General features: G+C 36.8%; 2 protein-coding genes and 1 long non-coding RNA gene across 5 annotated transcripts; 2 read left to right on the top strand and 1 right to left on the bottom strand.

Annotated features, from left to right (window-relative positions):
• Positions 1-144: 144 nt before the first annotated feature.
• On the top strand, positions 145-14,438 carry LOC103996356 (serine protease SPPA, chloroplastic). 3 transcript variants are annotated; one of them, XM_065164503.1, is made up of 14 exons: positions 145-283; positions 2,049-2,232; positions 3,089-3,158; positions 3,248-3,385; positions 4,165-4,335; positions 4,424-4,527; positions 5,472-5,539; positions 8,362-8,528; positions 9,213-9,282; positions 11,257-11,411; positions 12,861-12,966; positions 13,276-13,363; positions 13,429-13,572; positions 14,075-14,438. In XM_065164503.1, exons 3-14 carry the CDS (start codon positions 3,155-3,157, stop codon positions 14,303-14,305), a joined length of 1,446 nt encoding a protein of 481 aa, XP_065020575.1. In that variant the 5' UTR covers positions 145-283; positions 2,049-2,232; positions 3,089-3,154; the 3' UTR covers positions 14,306-14,438. The 3 variants fall into 3 exon arrangements, with proteins under 3 accessions (XP_065020575.1, XP_065020574.1, XP_009415541.2); XM_065164502.1 differs by lacking the exon at positions 3,089-3,158; XM_009417266.3 differs by lacking the exons at positions 145-283; positions 3,089-3,158 and adding an exon at positions 297-1,123.
• Positions 14,439-14,505: 67 nt separating this feature from the next.
• LOC135645783 (uncharacterized) lies at positions 14,506-15,928 on the bottom strand. The gene has a single exon (XM_065164507.1). It carries the CDS (start codon positions 15,898-15,900, stop codon positions 14,752-14,754), a length of 1,149 nt encoding a protein of 382 aa, XP_065020579.1. The 5' UTR covers positions 15,901-15,928; the 3' UTR covers positions 14,506-14,751.
• A 2,097-nt stretch (positions 15,929-18,025) lies between these two features.
• On the top strand, positions 18,026-23,424 carry LOC135645548 (uncharacterized). Its single transcript, XR_010498822.1, has 3 exons — positions 18,026-18,148; positions 18,917-19,114; positions 23,046-23,424. It is a non-coding gene; the product is annotated as an uncharacterized LOC135645548 (long non-coding RNA).
• The last annotated feature ends 125 nt before the right edge of the window (positions 23,425-23,549 follow it).

Raw genomic sequence — 23,549 nt, 5'->3', positions numbered from 1 at the left:
TGTTCATGTTCCGCAGTTTCATCATCCTGTGGTGAGATTTGGGTGTCTCTCCATGAACTTTATAGGCTACGCCTCTCCTTTCTAGCTGAAGATGTCTTGCTGGATTCTAATCCAAATGTGTTGTCTCTTACAGGTTTGCTGATCATCCAAGTGCAGATAGAACATGTTTCAAGGGGACTCCCGTGTACAGTGATAATAGCTTGAAATGAGTCTTCAATCCGACAGGAGCAGCTCTCCATAATCTCATATAGTTCGATAAGGATTTGAACATAAAAAAAATTAGGTTGGTGACAAACAAATATCAAGTTAACTTTCATCGTCATTCTAATCAAATATAATAAGAGTTAATATTGTTATAAATTACTAACAATTGTGTCATAAATGATTTAGGATTTGTTTGTTGTATGTTTTTGGTTTTTTTGTTTTTTGGGTCCAAACAGAAAGAGCTAACTATTATGGGAGAAATAAATTTAACTTATTTGATTTTAAATCATTTGAAATATGGCAATCGGAGCCCATTTTATAGCTCATTTAGAGGTTTCAGTAGACGTAGTACCAAAGCAATCTTTTCTTCCTCCGTTCCTTTTGCCGCTCCCTCCCTTCGTTTCCTCCTCGTGACACCGAGAGAGACGAGAGAAGCTTTCTTTTCTTCCTCATTCCACTCCCTCCCTCCATTTCCTCCTCACAACAACGAGAGAGAAGAGAGATGTCTTCTAGAATTCCCCTCTTGAAACTATCTCAACGTTGTAGGCAATCCCTTTGCTCCATGCTCGGTCTCCAACCGCCCTTGTCCGCGCTCCTACGCCGCTCTCCTCCTCCTCCCCCTCTCCTCTTCCCCTCCACCTCCGATCGCCTTTGTTGCTCCCCGTTCCGATCCCTCGCCTCGACCGCCGACGGAGTGAAGGATGCAGGGCGGTCCGAGAGAATCGGAAACGATGGAAATCCCCCGAATTCTCCTCCGCCGCCGCCTTCCGACTTAGGTCTGGGCTACCCGACGGGGGAGTTTGAGATGGAGGAGTTCGGTTGGTGGAGGAGATTGGTCGTCAAACTCAGGTTGTTCTTTGCTTTGCCTTGGGTGCGCGTGGAGAAGGGGAGCGTGCTCAAGATGCAGCTCCGCGGCAAGGTCCGATTCTTATGTTCTTGTCACAGCCCTGTAACTCCTAAATATTTTACAATATTAGAAACAAAGATCGGATTAGATGAAGCAATTAGGGTTGAGAGCAACAATATTAGTACAGAGTACTACATACCTACTGCCGGTCAAGTAGCCATGAAGGATCATCGAGGAATGGGAGTCACTCAAACTGGCGTAATGGAAGATCAATGGACCAAACCAATCATGACATACCGTGATAGTATATGTGTCCCTATATTTTGATCACAACGATGGCCTTCATCTAGTGGAGCCGCATCTAGCAGTGATTAGGGAGCTGCTGAATTAGGCAGCTATTGAGAAAGCATGAACTGTGTCATTGGTGGAAAGACAATCAAGCTTGTTAGGTCTGACGAATTACATCACCATGCCCTTCTTTGTGTGATTTAAAATGTAAGATGCTGAATTAATGAAGAGAGGTTATCAATAGTTGATCTAGTTAGTCCAGCATATGCCATTGTCGTCTGAGGAGGGTAATTGTGAACTGCTCTGAGTTTACTATTATAATGTAACATTGTGCAATCATGCGAATGATTGAGTCACTATATGAATAAGTAAGATGTATCATATGGCATACACAAGTATCAATGATGTATCTTGTAGTATTAGAGCATGATGACTAACTTCCAGGTCATGCCTAATGTTTGACGAAGCTCTTTTAACTGTTTAACACTAAAGTTGGTTTCTTCAGTTAAAGAGCCTATTGTTACAAAAATCTGATAACTATTATTGGTAATTAGGACTTGTGTGTCCTTGAGACCATGGCAGGCAGATCAAGGCAATTAGTATAATAAGTGGCCTATTGACTGCTTCAGTTCATTATAATCTTAAATGCATTTTAAGTGGATCTTCAATCGCTTCAATCCATTGGGATCTTGTATTTACCTTGATGCAGATATCTGATCAGTTGACGACACGCTTCTCTTCTGGGCTGTCTCTACCACAAATATGTGAAAATTTTATGAAAGCGGCATATGATCCTCGAATATCTGGTATTTATCTTCATATAGAACCACTTAATTGTGGATGGGGCAAACTTGATGAAATACGGAGGCATATAATGAATTTTAAGAAGTCAGGTAAAGATACATAATGCATTTATGAATCTTATATCAAAACTTGATCTTCACTTAAAGTGTCGAATGTCGATGTTGATATGCTGTGCTTTTAATCTTTTTATATACATATATATATATATATATATATGAACTTTAATATAGAGCACCAAGGGGTACACAAGTTTAGATTGAGTATATTAATTTGGTTTTCATTATTTTGACATATATTTAGGAATGATAATCATGAATTGAATGTAGAGATGGACTTTAAGTGCTTCTAAGTTAAGGTTATTGACCCAATTATGTCTGCATAGAAGATGTTATTTTCAGCAAGAGAAGCATGGAATGGAGCATCATGCTTTTGGAGAATAAAATATATTTGTATTAATTGTCTTTTGTGTGTGTGGACATGCATAGAATGCATATAATAAGTGATGCAGAACCTTAATTTATTTTGGTGATCTACTAGCGATATTTATATTTATGCCTTGATAGAGACATGCGATAGAAACATGCACTATACTAGTATGTTTATTTAAAATTTAATTACTCAAATCACTGGTGGGCCATTTACAATCTTCAAATTCCTTAAAATCCAAAAATCATGATTAAACTTATCTGAGTCAACTTGAAGATGAAACTTATTTTTCCTTTTTTTTTCATAATTTACAAATGTTGAATGTGATATATATATATATATATATATATATATATATATATATATATATATATATATATATATATATATATATATATATTTCATAATCTGTGGATCATGATCGAGTGCAGAATTTTAAAATATATTATGCATTTAGAATATCAAATACCAATCATTAGTCAGATTCTTGATAAAAACTCATATTTTATGCTTGTGTAGATTGGCAACAAAGTGGATAGATGACACATTTGAGTTCTGTATATCTTTGTTAATCTGATCAATTACATGAGTATGTATAGTTGGAACTTGTTTTTCATTTACTCCAAATCCTGCAATCAAGTCATTTTTCCCATTAACGTGGATTTGCATCCTATATAGGTAAGTTCATCATCAGTTATTTGCCTGAATGTCGAGAGAAGGAGTACTACCTTGCATGTGCTTGTGGAGAGTTTTATGCTCCTCCAAGTGCTTATGTTGCATTGTATGGTTTGACAGTTCAATCAGCATTTCTTGGCGGTATGCATTCTATCAATATTGTGCATGGTTATCTTCTTTTATGGTTTCCATACTTTTTGTAATGTGTTAAATATGTACTTTTGTTTTCTAGTTTAGAACGGCATGCTCAGGGTGCTAGGTAACAACCTATTTTGCTTTTCTTCTTGGTCCAATTATCAGCAGGTATTGCTTACTCCAGGATACACAGAAATAATGACTTTTTGCAACCTGCCTAACACATTGGAGCAGTTAATGATTTGATTTGAATGTTGCCTTCTTAAAATTGTCATGATGGCCTTCAAAATGGTCCATTATGAAATTCTCATGCGTTGTCACAGCCTCATCATCAATGCTTCGATTTTTTGAAGTATTTCTGAAAATGACATAAATGAGCTGTTCACTTAACATCTGATGTATATGATGCAACTGCATGAAACTTATTCTTTCTGAAGGAGGAAGTACTAGTCATAATACAAAAGAATTCCATTTTATTAGTGTTTCCTGTGTTTTTCTTGGCTATGGTCATCTGTGCAACATGTTTCTTCTCTGCTATGCATCACAGTCATGTTTGAATTTTTGTTACTAATGATAATATTTGCATGATTCCTCTTAGATTGTTCTTGAGTCCTTGTATGAATCAGTTTAGATGGGTTTAGCATTCTGTTAGTGTAGTAGCTGGGAGTGTAAGCCCATATATTACTGAACACGGCTTGTCTTTCCATTTAATGAAGTCCTAAGTTATAGCAACCCTAGATTAGATTTAGCTATGCTTTAATATTACTTGCATCTCATTTTTGCAGGTGTTCTTGAGAAAGCAGGAGTTCATCCAGAAGTTCACAGGATTGGTAAATACAAAAGTTTTGGGGACCAGCTTGCATGTAAAGGCATGTCTAATGAAGTTCGTGAAATGCTGAGTTCTTTGCTTGATAATATTTATGAAAATTGGCTTGAAACAGTATCTTCAAGTCAAGGTATTCTTACACATCTTATTTAGTGATTGAATGTTGTGCTGTCTACTTCAAAATTAATATTCTGGAATTCTAATATTTTCTTTTCCAGGAAAGAGAAGGGAAGAAATTGAGGACTTTCTTAACTCAGGAATTTACCAAGTTGAAAAGCTTAAAGAAGAAGGTTGGATAACGAATGTAATGTATGATGATGAGGTGCAAGTTTCTGACTGGACCATTAAATGACATATGAGGCGCATGAAACAATATTTACAAAAAAAAGTTTTTGCTGTTATTGAAAAAAAGTTGACGTAGAGCTTGAAAATTGGTCTTTGCTTTAGAATTCAGTTTACAAAACAATGGAGTTATCAATCATGTAAGGATGCAAGCATTTTGATCATGTTCTTGGACAGCTGAACGTAACCATCAGGCAAATCATGAGGTTGAAAATAATATGATTTTGGGAATTTGAACTTTAAGCTTGCATGAAGTAGTTGATTATGGTAATAGCACTCTGTGGCAGCTGTAGTATGTACAGGGAATCCTTGTTCAAACTTCAAACCAAGATATCAATATCAGGTGGGGAAAAAGGAAGTAAAACTTCAAAAACTATTAAGTAGGTTTGATTGATTATGGAGAAATAATTAGGCTGAGCTATGGTGCTCCTAGGATGGCTGGGCATCATTGGATCTTATAGCCTCTGGCATAAGAATTCATTGTGACAAGCTTTTACTTGGGTATGCAGAAAGCAAACTTAATGTTTCTGCTCGAGTGAAATGATGAAATGCATGATAAATGCTAAGCATTTAATTCAGTGCGAATGAGAAGACAAGGTATAGAAGAGAGAGTGGATTCTAGACCATCTTGATCTGGTTGAAAGTACAGGAATAATCATGGTTTGACATTTAACATATACACAAAAGCTTTAGTTGAATCCAACCGGTTGTGAGACCTATTCCAATTTAACCTATACAGAAGAATCTTTATGTGTCTGCTGTTATTTTCTCTATATTTTGATATACAACAATAAAAAGTTAGTTTCATACCAGCAACATAATAGACCTTTTAAGTTATAATAGTTTAGTTTTTCCTTTCGTTTCTTTAAATAGAAGAATGTAACTTAATTAGAGTCTTATATGATTTCTGGTGCTATAAGGCAGGTCATGTCAATGCTGAAGGAGAGGTTGGGCCAAAAGAATAAGAAGAAGCTTCTTATGGTTGATTACAGGTAATACAATCTCAAAATTATCATAAATGTATTGACTGGTTGGAATTGCAACAAATCAGTGTTACGTGGAAATCACTTTTGAAGGTTTGAAAGCGCACCATCATGAACTCATGATACTATTTGTGCATATACTTAAATAAATTATTTTTTCTCTTGATGTATTGAGTTGGAAGTGTCGAGTAATTAGCCTTAACTACTTAAAATGAATGAAACCATGGTTTTAAATCTCCTTGATTGGACTAGCATGGCAGCGGTACATGGTGGCATACTGACACATGGTATGTTGGCATACTGGTCGGCGCCAATATGGGGGGGAAGTTAGAGATAGAGAGTGGGGTAAAGTTAAAAAGACAACTGTCACCACCAAAACCAAATAAATATTATATTTATTTTGAACTGAACAGGGCAAATTACCCGATCGGGGTGCTGGTTCTTGGTTGGACTGATATATACCAATTCGGATATTTCATGTCCCTTTGTTACCATCTTTTATGGCAAAGCATATCTTATTCTCAAATTTCAATCTTGACCTCGATAAGTGATTGCTTCACATTTCACTGCTGCAGTTTTGTTTGGTCCACTGTTCTCCCATTGAACCAAACTGGTCACCTTTCAGGGGCAAAATTGAGACTTGTAAAAGAAGGGGAAACTTGGTGTAAAAAATGGAAACAGGAACGCTCAGTGGAAAAGTAAAAAAGTATGAGGTTTTGTTAGGTAAATTGCCTGTCCATTAATGAACAAGCAAGACATTTCAGATATGGAAGATATATAAGCATTGTGATTTTAGGTGTCTTCAAGCATGGATTTAAGCACCATAATCCATAGTGGAAACTTGTTTGATCAATCTGTACCAATCAGTACAATATGATGTACCTCTATTATGCTGCTAAAGTTATCAAAAACTTTTTGTTTAAATAGGTGTTTTCATTACATTAAAGAGTGTATATAACGCTCCCACGTGGACTCGAACATGAGAACTTTTATTCATGCAACAAATGCACTAACCAATTTGCATGTCTCAATAAAGACTTATTTAAAACGTCAATATTTATTGGTATTGGTGGACCATCATTGGCAAGGACAACCGGTATATAACAATAGCTGGTATACTGCAGTACTTTATTTCATGGTCTTGAGGAAATTAACGAGCAAAATATGCAAATGATATTTACTTGATCTTTATAACTATTTTATCGGGCCTGTTTCTTCTACGTTGCATCATTTAAAGCTTTAGTCATCATTGTTTTTTTATTAGTTTTTGAAAGCTTTAGTCACCATTTTATTGGATCCGTGATTTGGTCGGACCAGTATACCGGTCAATATCAAGGTACCACATGGTACACCGGTACATATTGGCATTTCAGAGAGGAAGAGAAAGAAGAAGAGGAAGGACGGATGGATGAATAGGAGGAAGAGAGGAAGTGTTGCAGTAGGAAGAAGAAGCGGTGGAAGAGAAGAAGGAAGAAGAGAAGTATTGCGAGCGTACCTGGGAAGAAGAAGGAACGCATTGGCAGCAATGACGTCACAAAGCAATGATGGCAGCGGTGTTGCAATAAGAGGGCTCTTGTTCATGAGCCGTAGTTTTTGTTTTAGGTTTTTTTTAATCTTTTTTTTAATGCTGAGTTGGATGGGCCCCATTGCTATTTTAGTTATTTTTATTTTTCCTAAGTTGGATCGGGTGGCAAATAGGGTGGTCCGTATATCGATCTATGCCCAGACCAGTACGTACAGCTCGTTTCATATTATTTCGGGTGATGAGGCATTCCTTGCTTGAAACTCTTTGTTTTCCTTTTCTTATTAACTAATATGATGTGAGGTTTCCTTTGAATTTGTTACTATAAAGTCTGCTTTTACTTTGACGAGTTTCTCAGATACTGCCTTGCTTTTTTTTTTGGCTCTGAAAAATAGGCTGTTGCTATAGAGCATTAAAGTCCTCATTTGCTATTTATAATTCTTATTGAATTCAGAGCTCATAGCTAATCTTCTGCTGTATGATAGCGAGCAAAGCACCTGTACTCAAAAGTATCCTTTTGTTAATTATGCAAATAATTGTTTGGGAATAACACTTGTAACCTTTTCCAACATAGCTGGTCACAATGAAAACTGGTCTCGCCGTTTGTGTCATTCAAAAATTTGAACTTGCAAACTTGTAATTCCAATCTTGATCTTAACACAATTGGCTTGGTGTTGAACTTCTTCAAGTGCAATTTGCAACAGTTGTTCTTCTGCATCATGAACTTTGGGTTTGATATTCATTTTCATAAGGAACAATGATAAGCAGTGCATTGAATTCTATGAATGCTATTGTTTAGTCTATAATTAGAATTTGAAAATACTGTGAGATGCATTAGCTTACAAGGAAAAAACCGATTTGGAAGCCCTAAAAGTTCATAGGTTATAAACCTGTCTCATATCACAATTAGAACATTAATCATGAAAACTAAGATTATGAACAAGCTAAAAGTTGTTGATTCTAGGTTGCTAATTCTGAATCATCATAACTAGCAAAAAGTACCCTTAGAGATAGTATAAGTGATTAGTTAGTTAATATATTGCTATTATTTAACTTGTCACAGGCCTAGCAAATTCAAATTCATATGTTGCTTAAAAATTCCAGTTCTTTTTTGTGCTTCAGTTTTATAGTGAAAGTAGGTATTTTTCTTTTTGTGTTTACTAGTGTTGCTTATATTAGAGCAAATTAACTAATATGTTTGTTGTGGCTGTACTACATGAAATATTAGATAAGAGTATTACAGATTCCCACTAGAACATTTTGTATTAGTTTATTGCTCTTACTAAAGTTTCGTGCTTTGCTTCAACAGTAAATACTCAAGAGTAAGAAAATCAACTCTTGGTTTAGATGGCGGTAGAGAACAAATTGCCATAATTAGAGCCTCTGGAAACATCACCCGTACTCGAGGACCATTAAGTGTTGCTGGTTCTGGCATCATGGCCGAACAGCTGATAGAGAAGATCCGCAGTATCAGAGGTTGGTTTCCTAGCTGAGTGTTCTTTTGTCTAAAACTGTAACCATTCTGTGTGATAAATATTGAGATGTTGTTAGAAATTTTGTTTTGAAACATTAATATGTTTATTGATCTAATGGATATAGAAAGCAAGGGGATAATCATACTGATCCAGTTGTGTAGCTTCTTTTTGCACTGAATATTATTAGCTTATGAAGATATTCATCATTCTATTTATGCTGATTTCTTGTAGATGCCCATACTAGTAGTAGTACACTTGTTTTCACTTTTTCCTCATTTTCAGTTGATATACATTGCTAAAAGATATTTATGCCCAGTATAGACTTAAAAAGTTGAGCTGAATGAGCCTACCAACCAAACATCCCTTGCAAGTAGTGTAGATTTTTGCCTGTAATTGAGTTTCACCAATTAAAAACATTCGATCAAGTTTGTCTTTAGTCAGTGCTCATTAGCTTCAGTGCTTGAGTTTGACATCCATCATTATTATGTTTCTTGTACCATGTATTCATGTGACACTTTTCTTTTATTTAGTTGTTTGTTCTGCATTGATGAAACTGATCATTGATGTTGTTGGCTTTAAAGAGTAAATCTTAGTTTCTTTCTTTGGAATTTGTTAATCATATATTAAAGATTTTGCCTGGAAAAATTTGTATTGAACTTTAAGTGAAAGCAATTTCTTCTTACAGACTCAGATAGGTATAAAGCTGTTATCTTGAGAATTGACAGTCCTGGTGGTGATGCTCTCGCCTCTGATCTGTAAGTGCTTATAGCTTAAACTTCATTTTAGTAATTATGCGTGGCGCTCTCACTAACAAGAAAATTCTTCTTACCCTATTATGTTTGTCAGAACCACAAAAATTAAAAGACAATAGTCCTGCAAACAATAAAAATTCATTATTAGCCTGTTTGGTTCCGGTGTAAGGCTGAAATAAACCATCTAAAAGCCCTTATGCCAACCAAAGAATTCAAGAATTAATTGAACAAATAAGGATTAACAGTTCCAAGCAGTCCTTATTATGAGAAAGATTGTTTGTAATTCCATTTTTATTGTTCAAAAGTGATGCTAACTGACAATTTTCTCATATCACTAAGATATATATTTTTTCCCTTTTTCTTTTCTTATTCTCCACCATAAACTGACTTTCCCTTTTGCCACAAACACACGTTTGTCTTGCAACAATGTATTGATCTCTATCTCTTAACCATCATTAATTCCATGATGTCCTGAGTGTACCTTCTCATATGTTTTGTTTCTAAAATGCTTTTGCTTATTGCAAATTTAATGGTTTTTATATATGGATATTTATATTTAATGTGTTTATATGTAAATTCTATGATGGAGTCTCTCATGTACTTTTATTGGACTCATGTAACATACTTACTCGTGATTACTATAGATAAATGCTATGAACACCTTATTTGTGGCATCTTTGGGCTAGGATCCAGGGCAATTATGATATTTTCCTAGTTTATGCTTCGAGTAATCTTTATAACTCTTTATTTCGTTATTTGTGATAAAGTAATTTTCTCAGTTATTAATCAGACTTATTATTCTATCCCACTTTTCCTCGTGGCTCACCTTAAAGGGACTTACATGACTGCTTCATATATCCAAATGTAGCCTTGACCTCGGCTCAATGGTTTGGCGGTTTCGAACTTAACCAAAATCGAGGCCATACCATTCGGTTTCAGTTCCTAGAAATTGAAACTGGAATTGACTAAAAATGAAAAAAAAAAGGAAGTAGAACAACAATAAGTTTCATGGTGTAGTGGTTAGTACTTTAAGTTTAAATTTAAAGCATAATGATTTGAGTTTAAATTTTGGCGGAACAATTTATTTTTTTTCTTTTTCTATCAATCGGCAGTTCCATTTCTAGAATCGGAACTGACACTTCCAGAACCGGAACAACTGCCTGGAACCAGTTTGAATCCGGTTCCAAATTTGGTAGGACCAGAATCGGCAGTTTCGGAATCATGCTCAGGGCTATCCAAATGATCTTTCCCTAGGGTTTCCACTTAAAGAAATAAAAGTAATAGAAGAAAATTTTTCAATAGATTTTATTACATCTAGAAACCATATCTTACTTTTTCTTCAATGATTAATTTGTTATCTGCTAATGTCACATGATGATAGATAATATTCTTGCATTAGTGTGATGCACAAAAGTAGGTAGAAAGATTTTTTTAATCAAACAATAGATGAATAATGAATTATCAGCCTTATTTGAAAATAAAACATGTTTTTTTAATTGGATGGCTTGTTTTCAAACAACGGTGGCCTGGAGGAAGCAGCAAGGCTTGGACGAAAAAATGATGCTTAGATCAAGTTGAGGTCAGATGCACCTGAAAGGGATCATAGATGGAAAATGAGTGACCTATAAGCTCCTGCGGATACCAGAGAAAGATGGTAAGGAATACATTTCAGTGTTTCTGTTGACCGAAATAACAAAGACCATTTAAATCTTAATAAAATGCTCTAGTGAGTGGTTCAACATTCTTCACTACACTATTGCCCAAGCTATAATACACATGCAACAAATTTAGGAGGTGGAAGTAGTTTCATCTGGATGAATACATAAGATATTATATTGATGGTATGCAATGTGGTGTAATGGTAGGCCAATTTGATTTGTTGATTGTCTCTAATAAATCATCATATGTCTGGTATTAAGTTTTGCCAGATGTCGTGTGGTGTTCTTTGTGTCAACAATGATGATTCTGTTCATACAGAATTTGGAGGGAGATCAAGCTTCTTGCTGCCTCTAAACCTGTGATTGCATCAATGTCTGATGTTGCAGCAAGTGGAGGATACTACTTGGCTATGGCAGCAGGAACTATCCTAGCCGAGAAGCTCACTTTAACTGGTTCAATTGGTGTTGTCAGAGGTGATTATAGTGGTTTACTCCTTTTTATATTTGCGTGGAAATTACTGCAATAGCATAATGGATCTTTTGAATAGTACTGCAACAATGCAAGTCCTCACTCCTCACATCAAGGCTTCAAGTTATTGTGATTCCATGTTCTTATAATATCTAATTTAGTCTGGTCAATTTAACTCATGTAGATCACAGACTAATGCTGGTCCTCATAAACTCTCTTTTAAGCCTTTGTCATCCCTGTCAAGATTCTAACATATAATCAGAGTCAACCCTGTGACAGACCTGTTTGTGTTATCTAATTACCATGATCAGCTTATATTTAGCCCACAAAACAGAAAACAAATCACGAGCCTTGTGGTCAACCTGTGGTTGCCTCCAATGATCTCATAATGTAGTATCCTGTAGTTTGATACTGAGATGGACTGGGTCTGCTTTGGTGGTTTTTGCTACTGCCAACATGGGTGAAAATGCTCAAACCACAAATACGTAACTCAACTTTCAGATATGAGCCAATTCCTTTTTCTTTACTAATTTAAGACTATTAGTTCATTGCAAATATTATTCACCTTCTAGTTGTATTATATTACAATGAGATACCATTTCTTATGCTATGAATAGAATTATTATTCATTTGATCTCATTCATTTGCCTTTTAATGCTTTAAGTTATGTTTCACAGAGAAATGCTTTATACACCCACATTGTCAAGAACAGTCAAATGCTTTATGCTATTTGATGTGCTCAAATAGCCCTTACAGCCCCTCCCATTAATTTTTGATTTTATATCTTATGACATCGCGGGTGGTGCTTGAGTGGATGATAAAAAAATCCGGTATGGGAAGCAATAGCACATCTTTTTGCAATATGAATCATGGCAGACTCTCTTTCTAGAGATTAATATTCAATCACTATATTTGCCTCAAAATAAAAAGAATACATACAATTAGTGAGTTTTAAGGATCTGGCGATATAATTACTTAGAATTTCTCTTTTATTCAACTAAGGTTTGGAATTTCTCTTTTATTCATTAGTTATGATAGTGGATAGTCAACTAAGGTCATAAATGAAACATTATAGGATAACATACATGAATTCTGTGGTTAGCTTCATCATTTCTTCTATGCTAGACCAGACACATTAAGCAGTACATATAAAAAAAAAGTAGTTAAAATTACTCCTATAAATTGTACCAACCTTTTTTCAATAGTACTGCCCAGTGGCTGTTAGATCCAAGGTCACTCCTTTTTGTTCTTGATAATGTGCCAAAAGAAATTGGATGTTGTTGTCCACTTTTGTAAGCACATAGTTAAATGCAGATAACTGGAACATTTTGTTCTTGTGCATAGTACACAATCAACTATTTGTGTTCAAGCCTCATATTTGAATTAGATTCTATGCTACTACCAAAAAAAGAGCTTTCTGTAAATTATTGGGTTCTGATCCCTAGTACTTGCAGGAAGGTTCAGCTTAAACAAGTTATACGGGACGATTGATCTCAACAAGGAGATTCTGTCACGGGGTCAATATGCTGAGCTTAATGTTGCTGAACAGCGTCCTCTTAAGTGAGTATCTGTTGTTTTTCAAAAGTTTGTATAGCTTGTAACTGATGAGAAATTATCTAAAGAAACATTTTACTAGATTGTCCAGCATCTTTTACTGGTCTTATGGTTGGTTTAAGAAATTATATAATGAAACCTTTATTCATCAGATAGGATTCAGAATGTGGGTCTTATGGTTGGTTTAAGAAATGTTTCGAATATAATATCTTTTAATAAGTAGTTGACTGGTCTTCCCCTTCTTCTGAAAGTTCTAATAGGCATTACTGTTCTGCATCCAGCTAAAATCTAACGAGGGTGTTCTTGTTGGTACAGACCACATGAATCGGAACTGTTTGCCAAGTCTACACAGTATGCTTACACACAGTTTCGAGACAAAGCTGCTTTGTCGCGATCGATGACTGTAAGGTTTTGCACATCCACCATCAAGAAAGATAGCATGTATCTCATCGCATCATTACCTTCCAGGTAGATCAGATGGAGGAGGTTGCTCAAGGGAGGGTATGGACCGGCAAAGAGGCAGCTTCTAAAGGATTGGTTGATGCTATCGGTGGATTCTCGCGAGCAGTCGCCATTGCAAAATACAAAGCTAAGATACCACATGATAAACAGGTTAGGTTTCTTCAGCTTTTTTTTCGATCAAATGCCATGCCTATATCTAAAACAAGACCAGCTTTATTAAGTCACTGAGAATATGATCCCCTGCTATTTTGCATGGCTATATGTATATTGGTTTATTATCAAGTTGCTCCCTTGTGACCTGAGTGTCTAAAGTTCAGGAAAACAGCCTCTATATATTAAGGTCTGTTTTGCTCGCAATTTTGTTTGTTAATGTTAGGATTCTGTGTCCATTTATTGCCATAACCCTGCATACTTTGCTTCTGTACATATATATGCATTCTAATATGTTCTTTTCCAAGGGAATATGATGTTATTTGGTGATATATTTCGATATACGAGGAGTGAATTTGTAATTTGGAACTTGCAGGAAACTGTATTGAGAATCCTTTCGTTCATTATCTCAAATGATCATTTTAATACACTGCAAATGGAAGCTTTGTTTAACTACTGATCATTGGATTTGTTCTTCGACTCTTCTTTATTAATGTTCTAGGTTAAGTTAGTTGAGGTGTCAAGACCTTCACCAACTTTACCAGAAAGATTAGGTGGTATTGGGAATTCTCTGTTTGGGCTGGACATGGCTGTGAAGGAAGTATTGCAGGATCTAACGTTCTCTGATGGAGTTCAAGCAAGAAGTGATGGCATCTTGCTTGACATAGCAGGAAATATATCACAAGATAACCATGTCCTTCACCTAATAAAGGACTGTTTAAGCTCATCATAGGCTGAGGATGACCGGAGTCCAGACCTCGAATAATGCAAATGTGTCCGGCAGACAGATTATGGTATGGATACATCCCCTCTCTGTCTTTATCAATTCCTAAATTATGATTTATAATGACAGTGCAAATTATGAATTACAAGCTGTACATTATGTCATGATGTAGCATTAGATATGGTATTAGTACATACTAATCCAATCCGGAAGAAACCTTTTTATGCATCAATCAAAAACTATCTTACAAGCCACAACAATTCATATCCGTATTGGTGTACAATAACATATCTTGAAACATCTCTTATGGAGGAAAAAAAGGTAGAAAAAGGTTTGATTACCACTAACAACAATGTCCAAGAAAAGAACAATGAATTGTGGTTACCTCAGTACAACATATCAGAACTGAAAGCTATGTAATTGAAGAGACGTAGAAATTGCTTGGTTTACCGGCATTAAGCTTCAGGTAACACTTCAAAATCAACCCTGAGCTGCGAGTCATCGTCGTCGGACACGACGCCACCTGCCCTCCTTGCCTTCCACTTCTCGTACTCGGGATCGTCGGTCGGCAGCTCGAACCGGCAGACGGGGCAGGTGTTCCGGATCCCCAGCCACGGCAAGATGCAGTCCTCATGGTAGAGGTGGCAGCAAGGCAGCTGCTTGACTCTTTCCCCCACCAAGATCCCGTCTTTGCAAACCGCGCACAGCGCGTTCGCCTTGGCAACATCCTCCTCCGTGAGGAGAACCGACGGAAGGCTTTCTATCACCGATTTGGCTGCAGGCGGGCTTCCCTTGAAGTTGCTATCGTGCTCGACGAATTGCCCGAACAAGACCTCGTACGCCTCATAGTCGGAAGCATCGCCCAAGCCCTCTTGTTCGTCGACGAAGTATACCCCGACGTCCTCGGGGTCCATCGGGTTTCTACCCGAGTTATTGACGGCCAAGAGAAACTCCCATTCGACATCTCCACCCCCGTCTTCGTTGTGATCGAGGTCTCTAATCTCCTCAGATCTCTCCTCATCGCCGACGATCGTGACACTGATCGCATCCCTTTCCTCGATGCGGCCGTCGATCTCCTCCCATTCGAAATCCTCGTTCGGATCCCTCCTGTTCTCGCCGAACCGGAGGCAGTCCCAGCGAAGGGGAAGACCCAGGTCGTCGGACACGGCCTGATCCCGTCCTTCGCCATCGTCAAGATCCGCGCCGATCGCCACGATCTGCTGCTCGTCGGAGTCGGAGTCTGATTCGTAGCCGACGACGCGCAGGCCGTCCGAATCGACGGGGCGAGCCCTGGAGAACTCGATCGACGCGGACGGGGAGCTCATCCTCCGGCCGACAAAGAAGTCGTCCGCGGCCCAGTCCGCCTCGCGGTCGACATGCCCCCCGTCGTCATCCTTCTCGAATCCCAACCCCAGTCGCGAGGCATAGTCACCGGAGGAGGCGATCCCCTCCGAGGTCTCCTCGAAAAACCGAAAGCCGGAGAAATCGAGGGGGTCTGGGAAGGCGTGCGAGACGATGGAGGCTGCGGTGGGGCGGGGGATCGGCGGAGGGGCGGGGCGATGGGGCACGCGGTCGACGAGGAAGAGGTCGGAGGCGTTCGCCATAGCTGGCCCCGTCTTCCAGATCTCGAGGGGGACGCAAAGCATCTATTTTGAGGTGAAGAGGAAGGTCCGCACGCGCGAAGCACGTGATTGACATGTGGGTCCGGATCAGCTGTTCGTTTCGAAGCAACTCTCGTAACCCTTGTTGCACGTGGCATTGCATCATTGGATGATGACTTCTACTCTTGCCTTTAGATTGTCGTGTGGGAAGAACGGGTTCAGAAGCTGTTCGGGAGAGTGCAGCCGATCCCTGATGAGTTGATACGATACGGATCTGCTGTCCGACACTGGGCAAGCTTCTGAAGTTTCTTGCAACGCGGCAACTATATATTGGACAATACACGTCGGTGGAGAGAGGACGACGTGACACGCGTAAGCTGTTCTGGGAAGTCAGCCGACGGTGCGGAGGGGAGCCGTCACACCGTGTATTCGAGACTTCAGTGCTAAGACAGCTCATTTCCACTTGGGAAACTGTCACTGGCCACGTGGAAAGCAGCTGTCTGGCGAGTTACAGCCGATCCAAGCCGGACGGTGGCAGGGAATCTTTTGGTGAGTGCAACGTGCATTAAAATAGTTATATGATTCAATATTTTAATTTCTTTTTCTTTTAATTGTGGGTTAGCAATGGGAGGAGATGTGGTGGAAATGAGAGCAAGTAAAATAAATGGAGAAGAATTTAAGCAAGAGGAAAGACAGAAAAAGGAAAAAAGAAGAGGTGGGATGGTGACTTTTGGACAGATTTGATGCCAACATTCAAACAGATCCTTTTGTTCTCTCTCTTTTGTTTTTGTTTTTTTTTTTTTTTGTCTTGTTTTCTTGCCACTAAAGAGGATTTTATTTTATACTGAAATCAGTCCTTTTTTCCAAATTTAAAAAGCTATGAATCTATTTATTTAATACCAATATGACATAGGAATTACAAGTGATTAAAACAAGTAAAATAATAGATCCACATCTTTGAGAAATGATGCAAATTTTATTTTTCTCAATGAGAATATTTATTGATAATACAACCATTCACATTCTAATGTAGCAACAACTACCTTTTTTTATGTAGGGATTATTAATGAAACACTATTGAATCAATCAAACCTAGCATGCACAATAACTTCATTCATATGATATACACATTTACTATCTTTTATGTGGACTATAAATGTTTGTTTTGAACCTGTGGTTGTCCTTTTGAGTAGCACTTGGTTTATATTTAGGGGCATCTTTTTTTTTATTATAAATGATAAAAAAAACTAATTGAAATTGATGATTTTTTTATATTGATTGTGTGACTTATTTTAATTTCAGGATAATTGAGTTAACCTCCACTAAATCAACAAAAAGTTTCACATAAGAACCATTAGGATTTCTTTTAATATTCTAATTAATTATAATAATTAGGATTTCTTGAATCGATTTTATGATCAAATATAACTTAATTCAATTTGGAGGTGTGTGACTTGATCACCTTCTACTCAACTAATCTAAACATCCACAGAACCATTAGGGCATTATAGTAAGTCAGATTAGTATTTGTTTTTATTTTATTATAATTAATGATCAAAATTAAAGATTTTTATCGAGCGTAACTTAATCAATTTTCACTAAAGCAATCTAAACTTCTACCAAACTAATTAAGTATAATTTTAAGATAATTAATGCTTTTTAGCTTTATAATATTTTATCAAAATTTAGAATTTTTGAATCAATATTGTGATCGAGTGTAACTTGATCAAGTTCTACTAAACTAATGCATACTTTCTTATAACAAATAAGACGATTAGTACTTTTTTATATTTTTTGATAGTTTTACAATAATTAATTATTACAATTTTAGATTTTTTAAGTCGATATTGTAATCGAGTATAACTTAATTAAATTTCAAGTATAGCTTAATTAGTTTCCACCAAACCAACTTAAACTTCCAAGGCATAGTTCTAAATTAATTAATATCTTCTTTTTTTTTCTATTTTTAAGATTTTATAACAAATTAATTATTAAAAATAAATTTTTAATAGGTTTTGTGATCAAATGTAGCTTATTTTAATTTCAAATGTAATCTGATTAAGTACGATTATATATATATATATATATAATTTTTGTTTATTATTTATTTATTTTTCTAGTAATTCAAGAAAGAAATATGTCAATCTCCGTTGTTTCTCCCTCCTTCCGGCGGCAAAAGGAGGGTAGGGTTTCACCTCATCATCCCTCTCGCCGTTTCCAGCGGAGTTCGGTGCCCCAGTCGAACTGCTCGGTGGGATATCATCCATAATTTTTTCTGTTTGGTTTCATCTCGTTGCGATTTTGACTTAGGGTAATCTTGATTGTCTTCAATTTAATGGTCCTTGTAGTCATTGCTGATTCACACGACGATTTCGGGGCCAAAAATGTGATTTTGTGAGGGGAGTTGATAAGGAAAGAGAAGTTCGTGGTGTACTTGGAACGGATTCGACGAGTTTGTATTGAGCGTTAACTTTGTCGATTAATGGTAGACGATTAGAAAATTTTTATGCTTGATATGTCGTGATTTGGTGATGGAATGATGGGTTTCCTTGTGCTTTATCCATCAAATTTGTTCGAATTGCTACCAGGGGATATTCTTTGGATTCACAGGCTTTCTATTTGTTGGTCCTGAAGCTCCCTCAGTTCGACCTTCGGTCGCTACCATATCGGGACTGATCATCTTAGTTTGAACCAATGAAGGGGAAGCTGATTTGTTTGAACATTCATCGAAGTCTCAGCATGATCCTTTTTTTCTTTTCTTGATCTTAAATCTGTGTCTCTTGCTTGAGTAGTGAACTAAATCTTTTAATCGTGATTCCACATATGTTAAGGAACTTAATCTTTTCAAGTTGATTGTGGAAGAGTTAACTGTGGTGCTTGTTGTTTAACTCCTTGTACAAAGTTTAACTTGTTGTTTGACTCTTCTACTGGCCTTTTTATTGCTATCATCCTTTGTTGAGTACTACTGTGTCTCTTTCTGTGTGCTTATGAAGGACTCACTTGCTCTTTCCTTTGGCAGGTATATGTATTGTTGAAAGCAAAAGCATTTGGTAAAAGAAGCATCCTATGATAAGGATTCTCAGTTTCGTGGCCATGAAATTCCATCAGGTTGATTTGTGCTACAACACTCATCCAGTATGACTGACAATCGTAAAGGAAATGGTGTGGTTTAAGAAGCAAAGGATCCTTTAAACACGTCTGCCTATCCATTGATAAGGTGATTTATTGGATGGAAATTGTTTAATAGCATTAAAGGTAATGTGATCTTGATAAATATAGAAAGGAAGTTACAAGGTACTAGGTGTGTTATCCTTGTAAAAATATTTTCTCAAATGTCTCCTTCACAATCACACACATGCTTTCTTAAATTTGACTTCGATGAAGATTAGACTTTTGGAGTTGTAACATATGCAAAATTTAGGTGAGAGAAATTATTTATCTTCTCATAACTCTGAAATTAATGTGACTCAAGCTTATTTTCTCCAAAAATATAATGCATATATCTTTCTTGTATTCAAGTCATCTTGGAAAAATAAAAAGAAACATTCAGACTTTTTGATAGCTAGAATTAATTGTTATGACTCTTTGATAGGTGGGAATCATCCTGGGTAACATAAAATGGTTGGTGGCCCCCCTTCCTCACTCTACTTTTAGACTACTAGTTTGTTTGTTCTCATCTCTATTGAACAAATGTAAACAAGAGTAAGGAGAGAGAAGATCAAGCATGCAACAACTGTTGTTGCATGGATATAATTCAAGTAGGTTGGATTATTTCTCAAAGGCTCAAGGTCAAGGTTAGCTACAAGATATAATATAATTTCTTGTTCATATTGTTTGTAACCATTTCTATATTATTTTGATATGGTTCATAGATTATCACCAAAGAACCTTTATTTTTCTAACCACCCTACCCATAGCATGTTTCCTATTGGATGTAGGTGTGCAAAATGTACATTGATTAGGTTTTGTTATTTACTTTCTTCAAGGCAGTTTTCTATCTAAGGAAATGCCTGAAAGAGGCGATCCATGAAATGGAGTCTAAGATAGCTCTAATACTTTCTTGTCCTTCTGTATCAAAAACTTGAGAGAGAACCGCTCAAAATTACTAGTAAAATCCAGTTTCTGGCAAAAATATTTTGAGTCAAGATCTGTCTTTACTTCTTTCCATTATTGAAGTCAAATACATTGAGGGATCTTGAAATGGATTCATATTGCAATAGAGAGGATACTGATGACCCCAAAAGATCATCACTATTGTTGTCACTCTATCCACCTACTCTTACAACCAAACTCTTAGATTTTAAATAGTTGTCACATGGCATTGTTAGGTCTTCAAATGCAGTTGAGATGTACTGCCACTATCTTACCCATGCTTTCTTTCTTCACCATGATAAATTAATGGCATGTTCATTAACTCCATTTTCTATTGGTCATTATATCTGGACTTCTAATTCTCTGTCCGGCCCTTCTCAATGTTAATTCTTTTATCATAACTTTACAACCTTATCCTTTTTTCCCTCCTAGTAACAGATATCTGTGAAGGGACTTTCACATAGATAGTGGGTGCATTCATGGTACTCTTGGTAATGGCTTTAAAAGTCTCTTTCAACCTTACCAGGAAAGAAGGAACTACAATTATAAGGGTTCTTGTAGATCAAGGGGAATAGGGTAGGTCCAATACAAGGTAGATGGGATCATATCATGTTGGAGAAGGTAACAAAACCTTTGTGGGAATAGGATGAGGTCTAGAAATGGTCCTGAGGTAAATGTTACAAGAAATGTTTGTAAGGGAAGGGAGCACCTGCTGAATCCCATGGCATCATGATGTTGTGTTCATTGGAGGAAATGCATTTATCACCCAATCCCAACCACATCTTCTCTCATTCAACACATTATAGGAACAATCAACCAGTTAGTTTGATGATGTATATTCAGGTCTCATTCTTTTAGATCAAGGGTTTGAATCCTTGCTTAACATCTTGTGCATCTCTAGATCGAGGGTTCGAAACCTTGTTTAACATCTTGTGCATCTCTAGATCGAGGGTTCGAAATCTTGTTTAACATGTGCATCTGTAGATCGAGGGTTCGAAACCTTGCTTAACATCTTGTGCATCTATTTTCATTTTTGCCCATAGTGACGAGCACTTTCTCTTATGTGAAGTTTGATGTGCCTAATTGAGTTTTTCTTTCACATTCCTGTTTCTCTTTTTCTTGTTCCTTCTGCATTTAATTCTTGAGCTGATCCATTATGTGTAAATTATGAGCATTCTTAATTCCATTTATAACATTTGGGTTCATGTTATGGAGTCCTTGTGGTTGATTGATGTAGTAATATAATTATTTAGTCACTAATGGCATTATCATATAAGGAATGGGTATTGAAACCTCAAACATTATGTCATGGCTTGGACTTGGACTTGGGTATGACTATTTTAATCCTATGATTAAACTAACTAGTAGTGTGTGCTATATAATTTATGCTTAGGGTTAGAAAAAAAAATTTATAAGGAATGATTCACAAGTGATGTCAACTTCTCGATAATCACATGCCTCTAAATAATTAGGATTCAAGACACCAAAATAATCTCTCTTTATAGAAATAAGATTGCATAACATTAATCATTCATGCAAGGTGAGACTTTTTGCAATGTACTTGGACTGGGGAATGAATTGATGAAATGGGGTATCACAAATTGTTCCTATATCTATGGTGGGGTCCTTGGTGGAAAACTTAGGGTGGACCAAACCCTGACAGATCTGGAATCCCCACCCTGTCCATGTTTGCTCCTTTGTTTGAGCTTTTCCCAAAAGGAGTGCCATGCCAACTAATCCCATGCATACTAGTCTCTTCTTTTACAGTCATGCTGGGGGGGTTGGCCACATTAAATATGTAGCCTACACACAACCTTCCCAAGCTTTTGACATGTAGGGCCCCAAATCATATAAAAGGATTGGGACACATGGGAGATGCCCATTGGGTGATGACAAAGTCTCACATACTCTAATCCCCAGTGAGGCATCTAAGGAATCTACTGCCCTTTTCCCTACGTGAGTAAGGTTGAGCTCCATTGGCTTTATGCTTTGAGTCAGTCATCTTTTTTCCATTGACAGACCATTACATTTGAGGAGTAAAAATGCTAGGTGAAATCAAAAGCCAAAGAAGCCTTCTTGTTTGGACCCATGTAATCAATTAGTGTTTTTTTATATCTATTGTAGTGTTTATATCAATGATGAAGAAGAGTATAAGGAAAATTTGATTAATTTATTGGTGGCTCTAAGCAAGCTCGGTTCCCGAAATGCGATATATAATCACGATGAATTTGATTATAATATGCTAGGGATCAGAGCCTCACATGCGGTGGTAGGATCAAATTATGTCACAGAAGAATCTATTCCTAGAGCTCATTGAGATGATCTTGCAAAACCTACCTAAATGGCTTAACTTTGAGAAGCTAGAATGGATGGATATTCTGTAGGTATGAGGTGTATTGATGTTTCTTTCTCTATTTCTTGTGTGATTGATATGCTTGTTGAGTGTTCAAGACAACAAGAAATATCAACATCAAACATGATAGCAATTCCTAACCTCTAAATCAATTAAATATTAGCAGTTGTTTGAAATTAGTAATAGTTGATTTTTAAGCAATCAAAATTTATGGCCATGTCCATAAATATTTTAGGGTTGGCACTTCCACAGAGCATCTCACAGTTTGATAAATTATTGTTGCAAACAATATTGCATTCTATGCTTGATGAAATTTAATTCTACCATTGAAAACATACCCCTATTTGTACATTGTGTAAACACTAAATAACTGTTGTTATGTGTTCATCACAATATCCTCAAAGATCTCACTGTTGAATAATAATATGTTCTCATGATAAGTATTTTTCTTATATCTGTCGAATCTTTGACCATAAAACAACCGACTTTATTTATTTTATGCCAATTTAAGACTTCTTCCCACGAAGTCCTATGTCTTATCATTCATCATCTTTATCTATCACTCATAGTTTATGCACTGTGCACCACCCAACACTGTTATGTAGCTCTTAAACAATCCATAGTGGCCAGTGACAGATCCAATTTCTTTGTCATATATTTATGCAATCTTATCATCTTGATTAATCCTGCATATTTTGACCAGGTATTGCGAGCACAATGTGGATTTGATTCACCACCTCTTGGTTCCAGCTGCGGAGGAGAGATCAAGCTGAAGACTGAGGAAGTCATGGAAGTGGAGCTGTGAGTGAGCCTTGTCTCGAACAGATCTTGAAACCATGGAATTGTTGGTGATGGTGGTGGCATCTTGCTGTGTCCAGAGAAAAAGAACCATTACACCTGTTATTATTGTAACCCAAATCATTGAGAAGATCCTAATATGATAACACTGTAATGGTTGGCAAGCTGAAAGATTGTGGCATGTCAAGTTAAGAAACAAAGCTCCGCAGAGTTGAAATGGCAAAAAAGAATGCAGAGTATGTCAGAGTTGCAATAAACAATGCAAATAAGCTCTCTTTTGTCCATCAATTCCCCTCCATCACTTTCTCTCTTTCCTGTTCACTGTTTATTAAGTGCCTGAGACATGACAGCATCAGCCTCCAGAGAGTTGTTCTTGACCAGTTGATGACAGCAAGAACAAAATCTTTTC

Source organism: Musa acuminata, chromosome BXJ3-8 (genome assembly GCF_036884655.1).
Source record: "Musa acuminata AAA Group cultivar baxijiao chromosome BXJ3-8, Cavendish_Baxijiao_AAA, whole genome shotgun sequence".
NCBI lineage: Eukaryota > Viridiplantae > Streptophyta > Magnoliopsida > Zingiberales > Musaceae > Musa > Musa acuminata.
This window is presented reverse-complemented; position numbering and strand designations above follow the sequence as displayed.

Bases quoted from the DNA above. Each gene is read 5' to 3' on its own strand.
- LOC103996356 (XM_009417266.3), top strand. From the start codon at position 707: ATGTCTTCTAGAATTCCCCTCTTGAAACTATCTCAACGTTGTAGGCAA. The intron at 2,233-3,247 runs GTAAAGATACAT...CATCCTATATAG, and splicing joins AATGAATTTTAAGAAGTCAG to GTAAGTTCATCATCAGTTAT. The intron at 4,528-5,471 runs GTGCAAGTTTCT...GCTATAAGGCAG, and splicing joins ATGTAATGTATGATGATGAG to GTCATGTCAATGCTGAAGGA.
- LOC135645783 (XM_065164507.1), bottom strand. From the start codon at position 15,900: ATGGCGAACGCCTCCGACCTCTTCCTCGTCGACCGCGTGCCCCATCGC.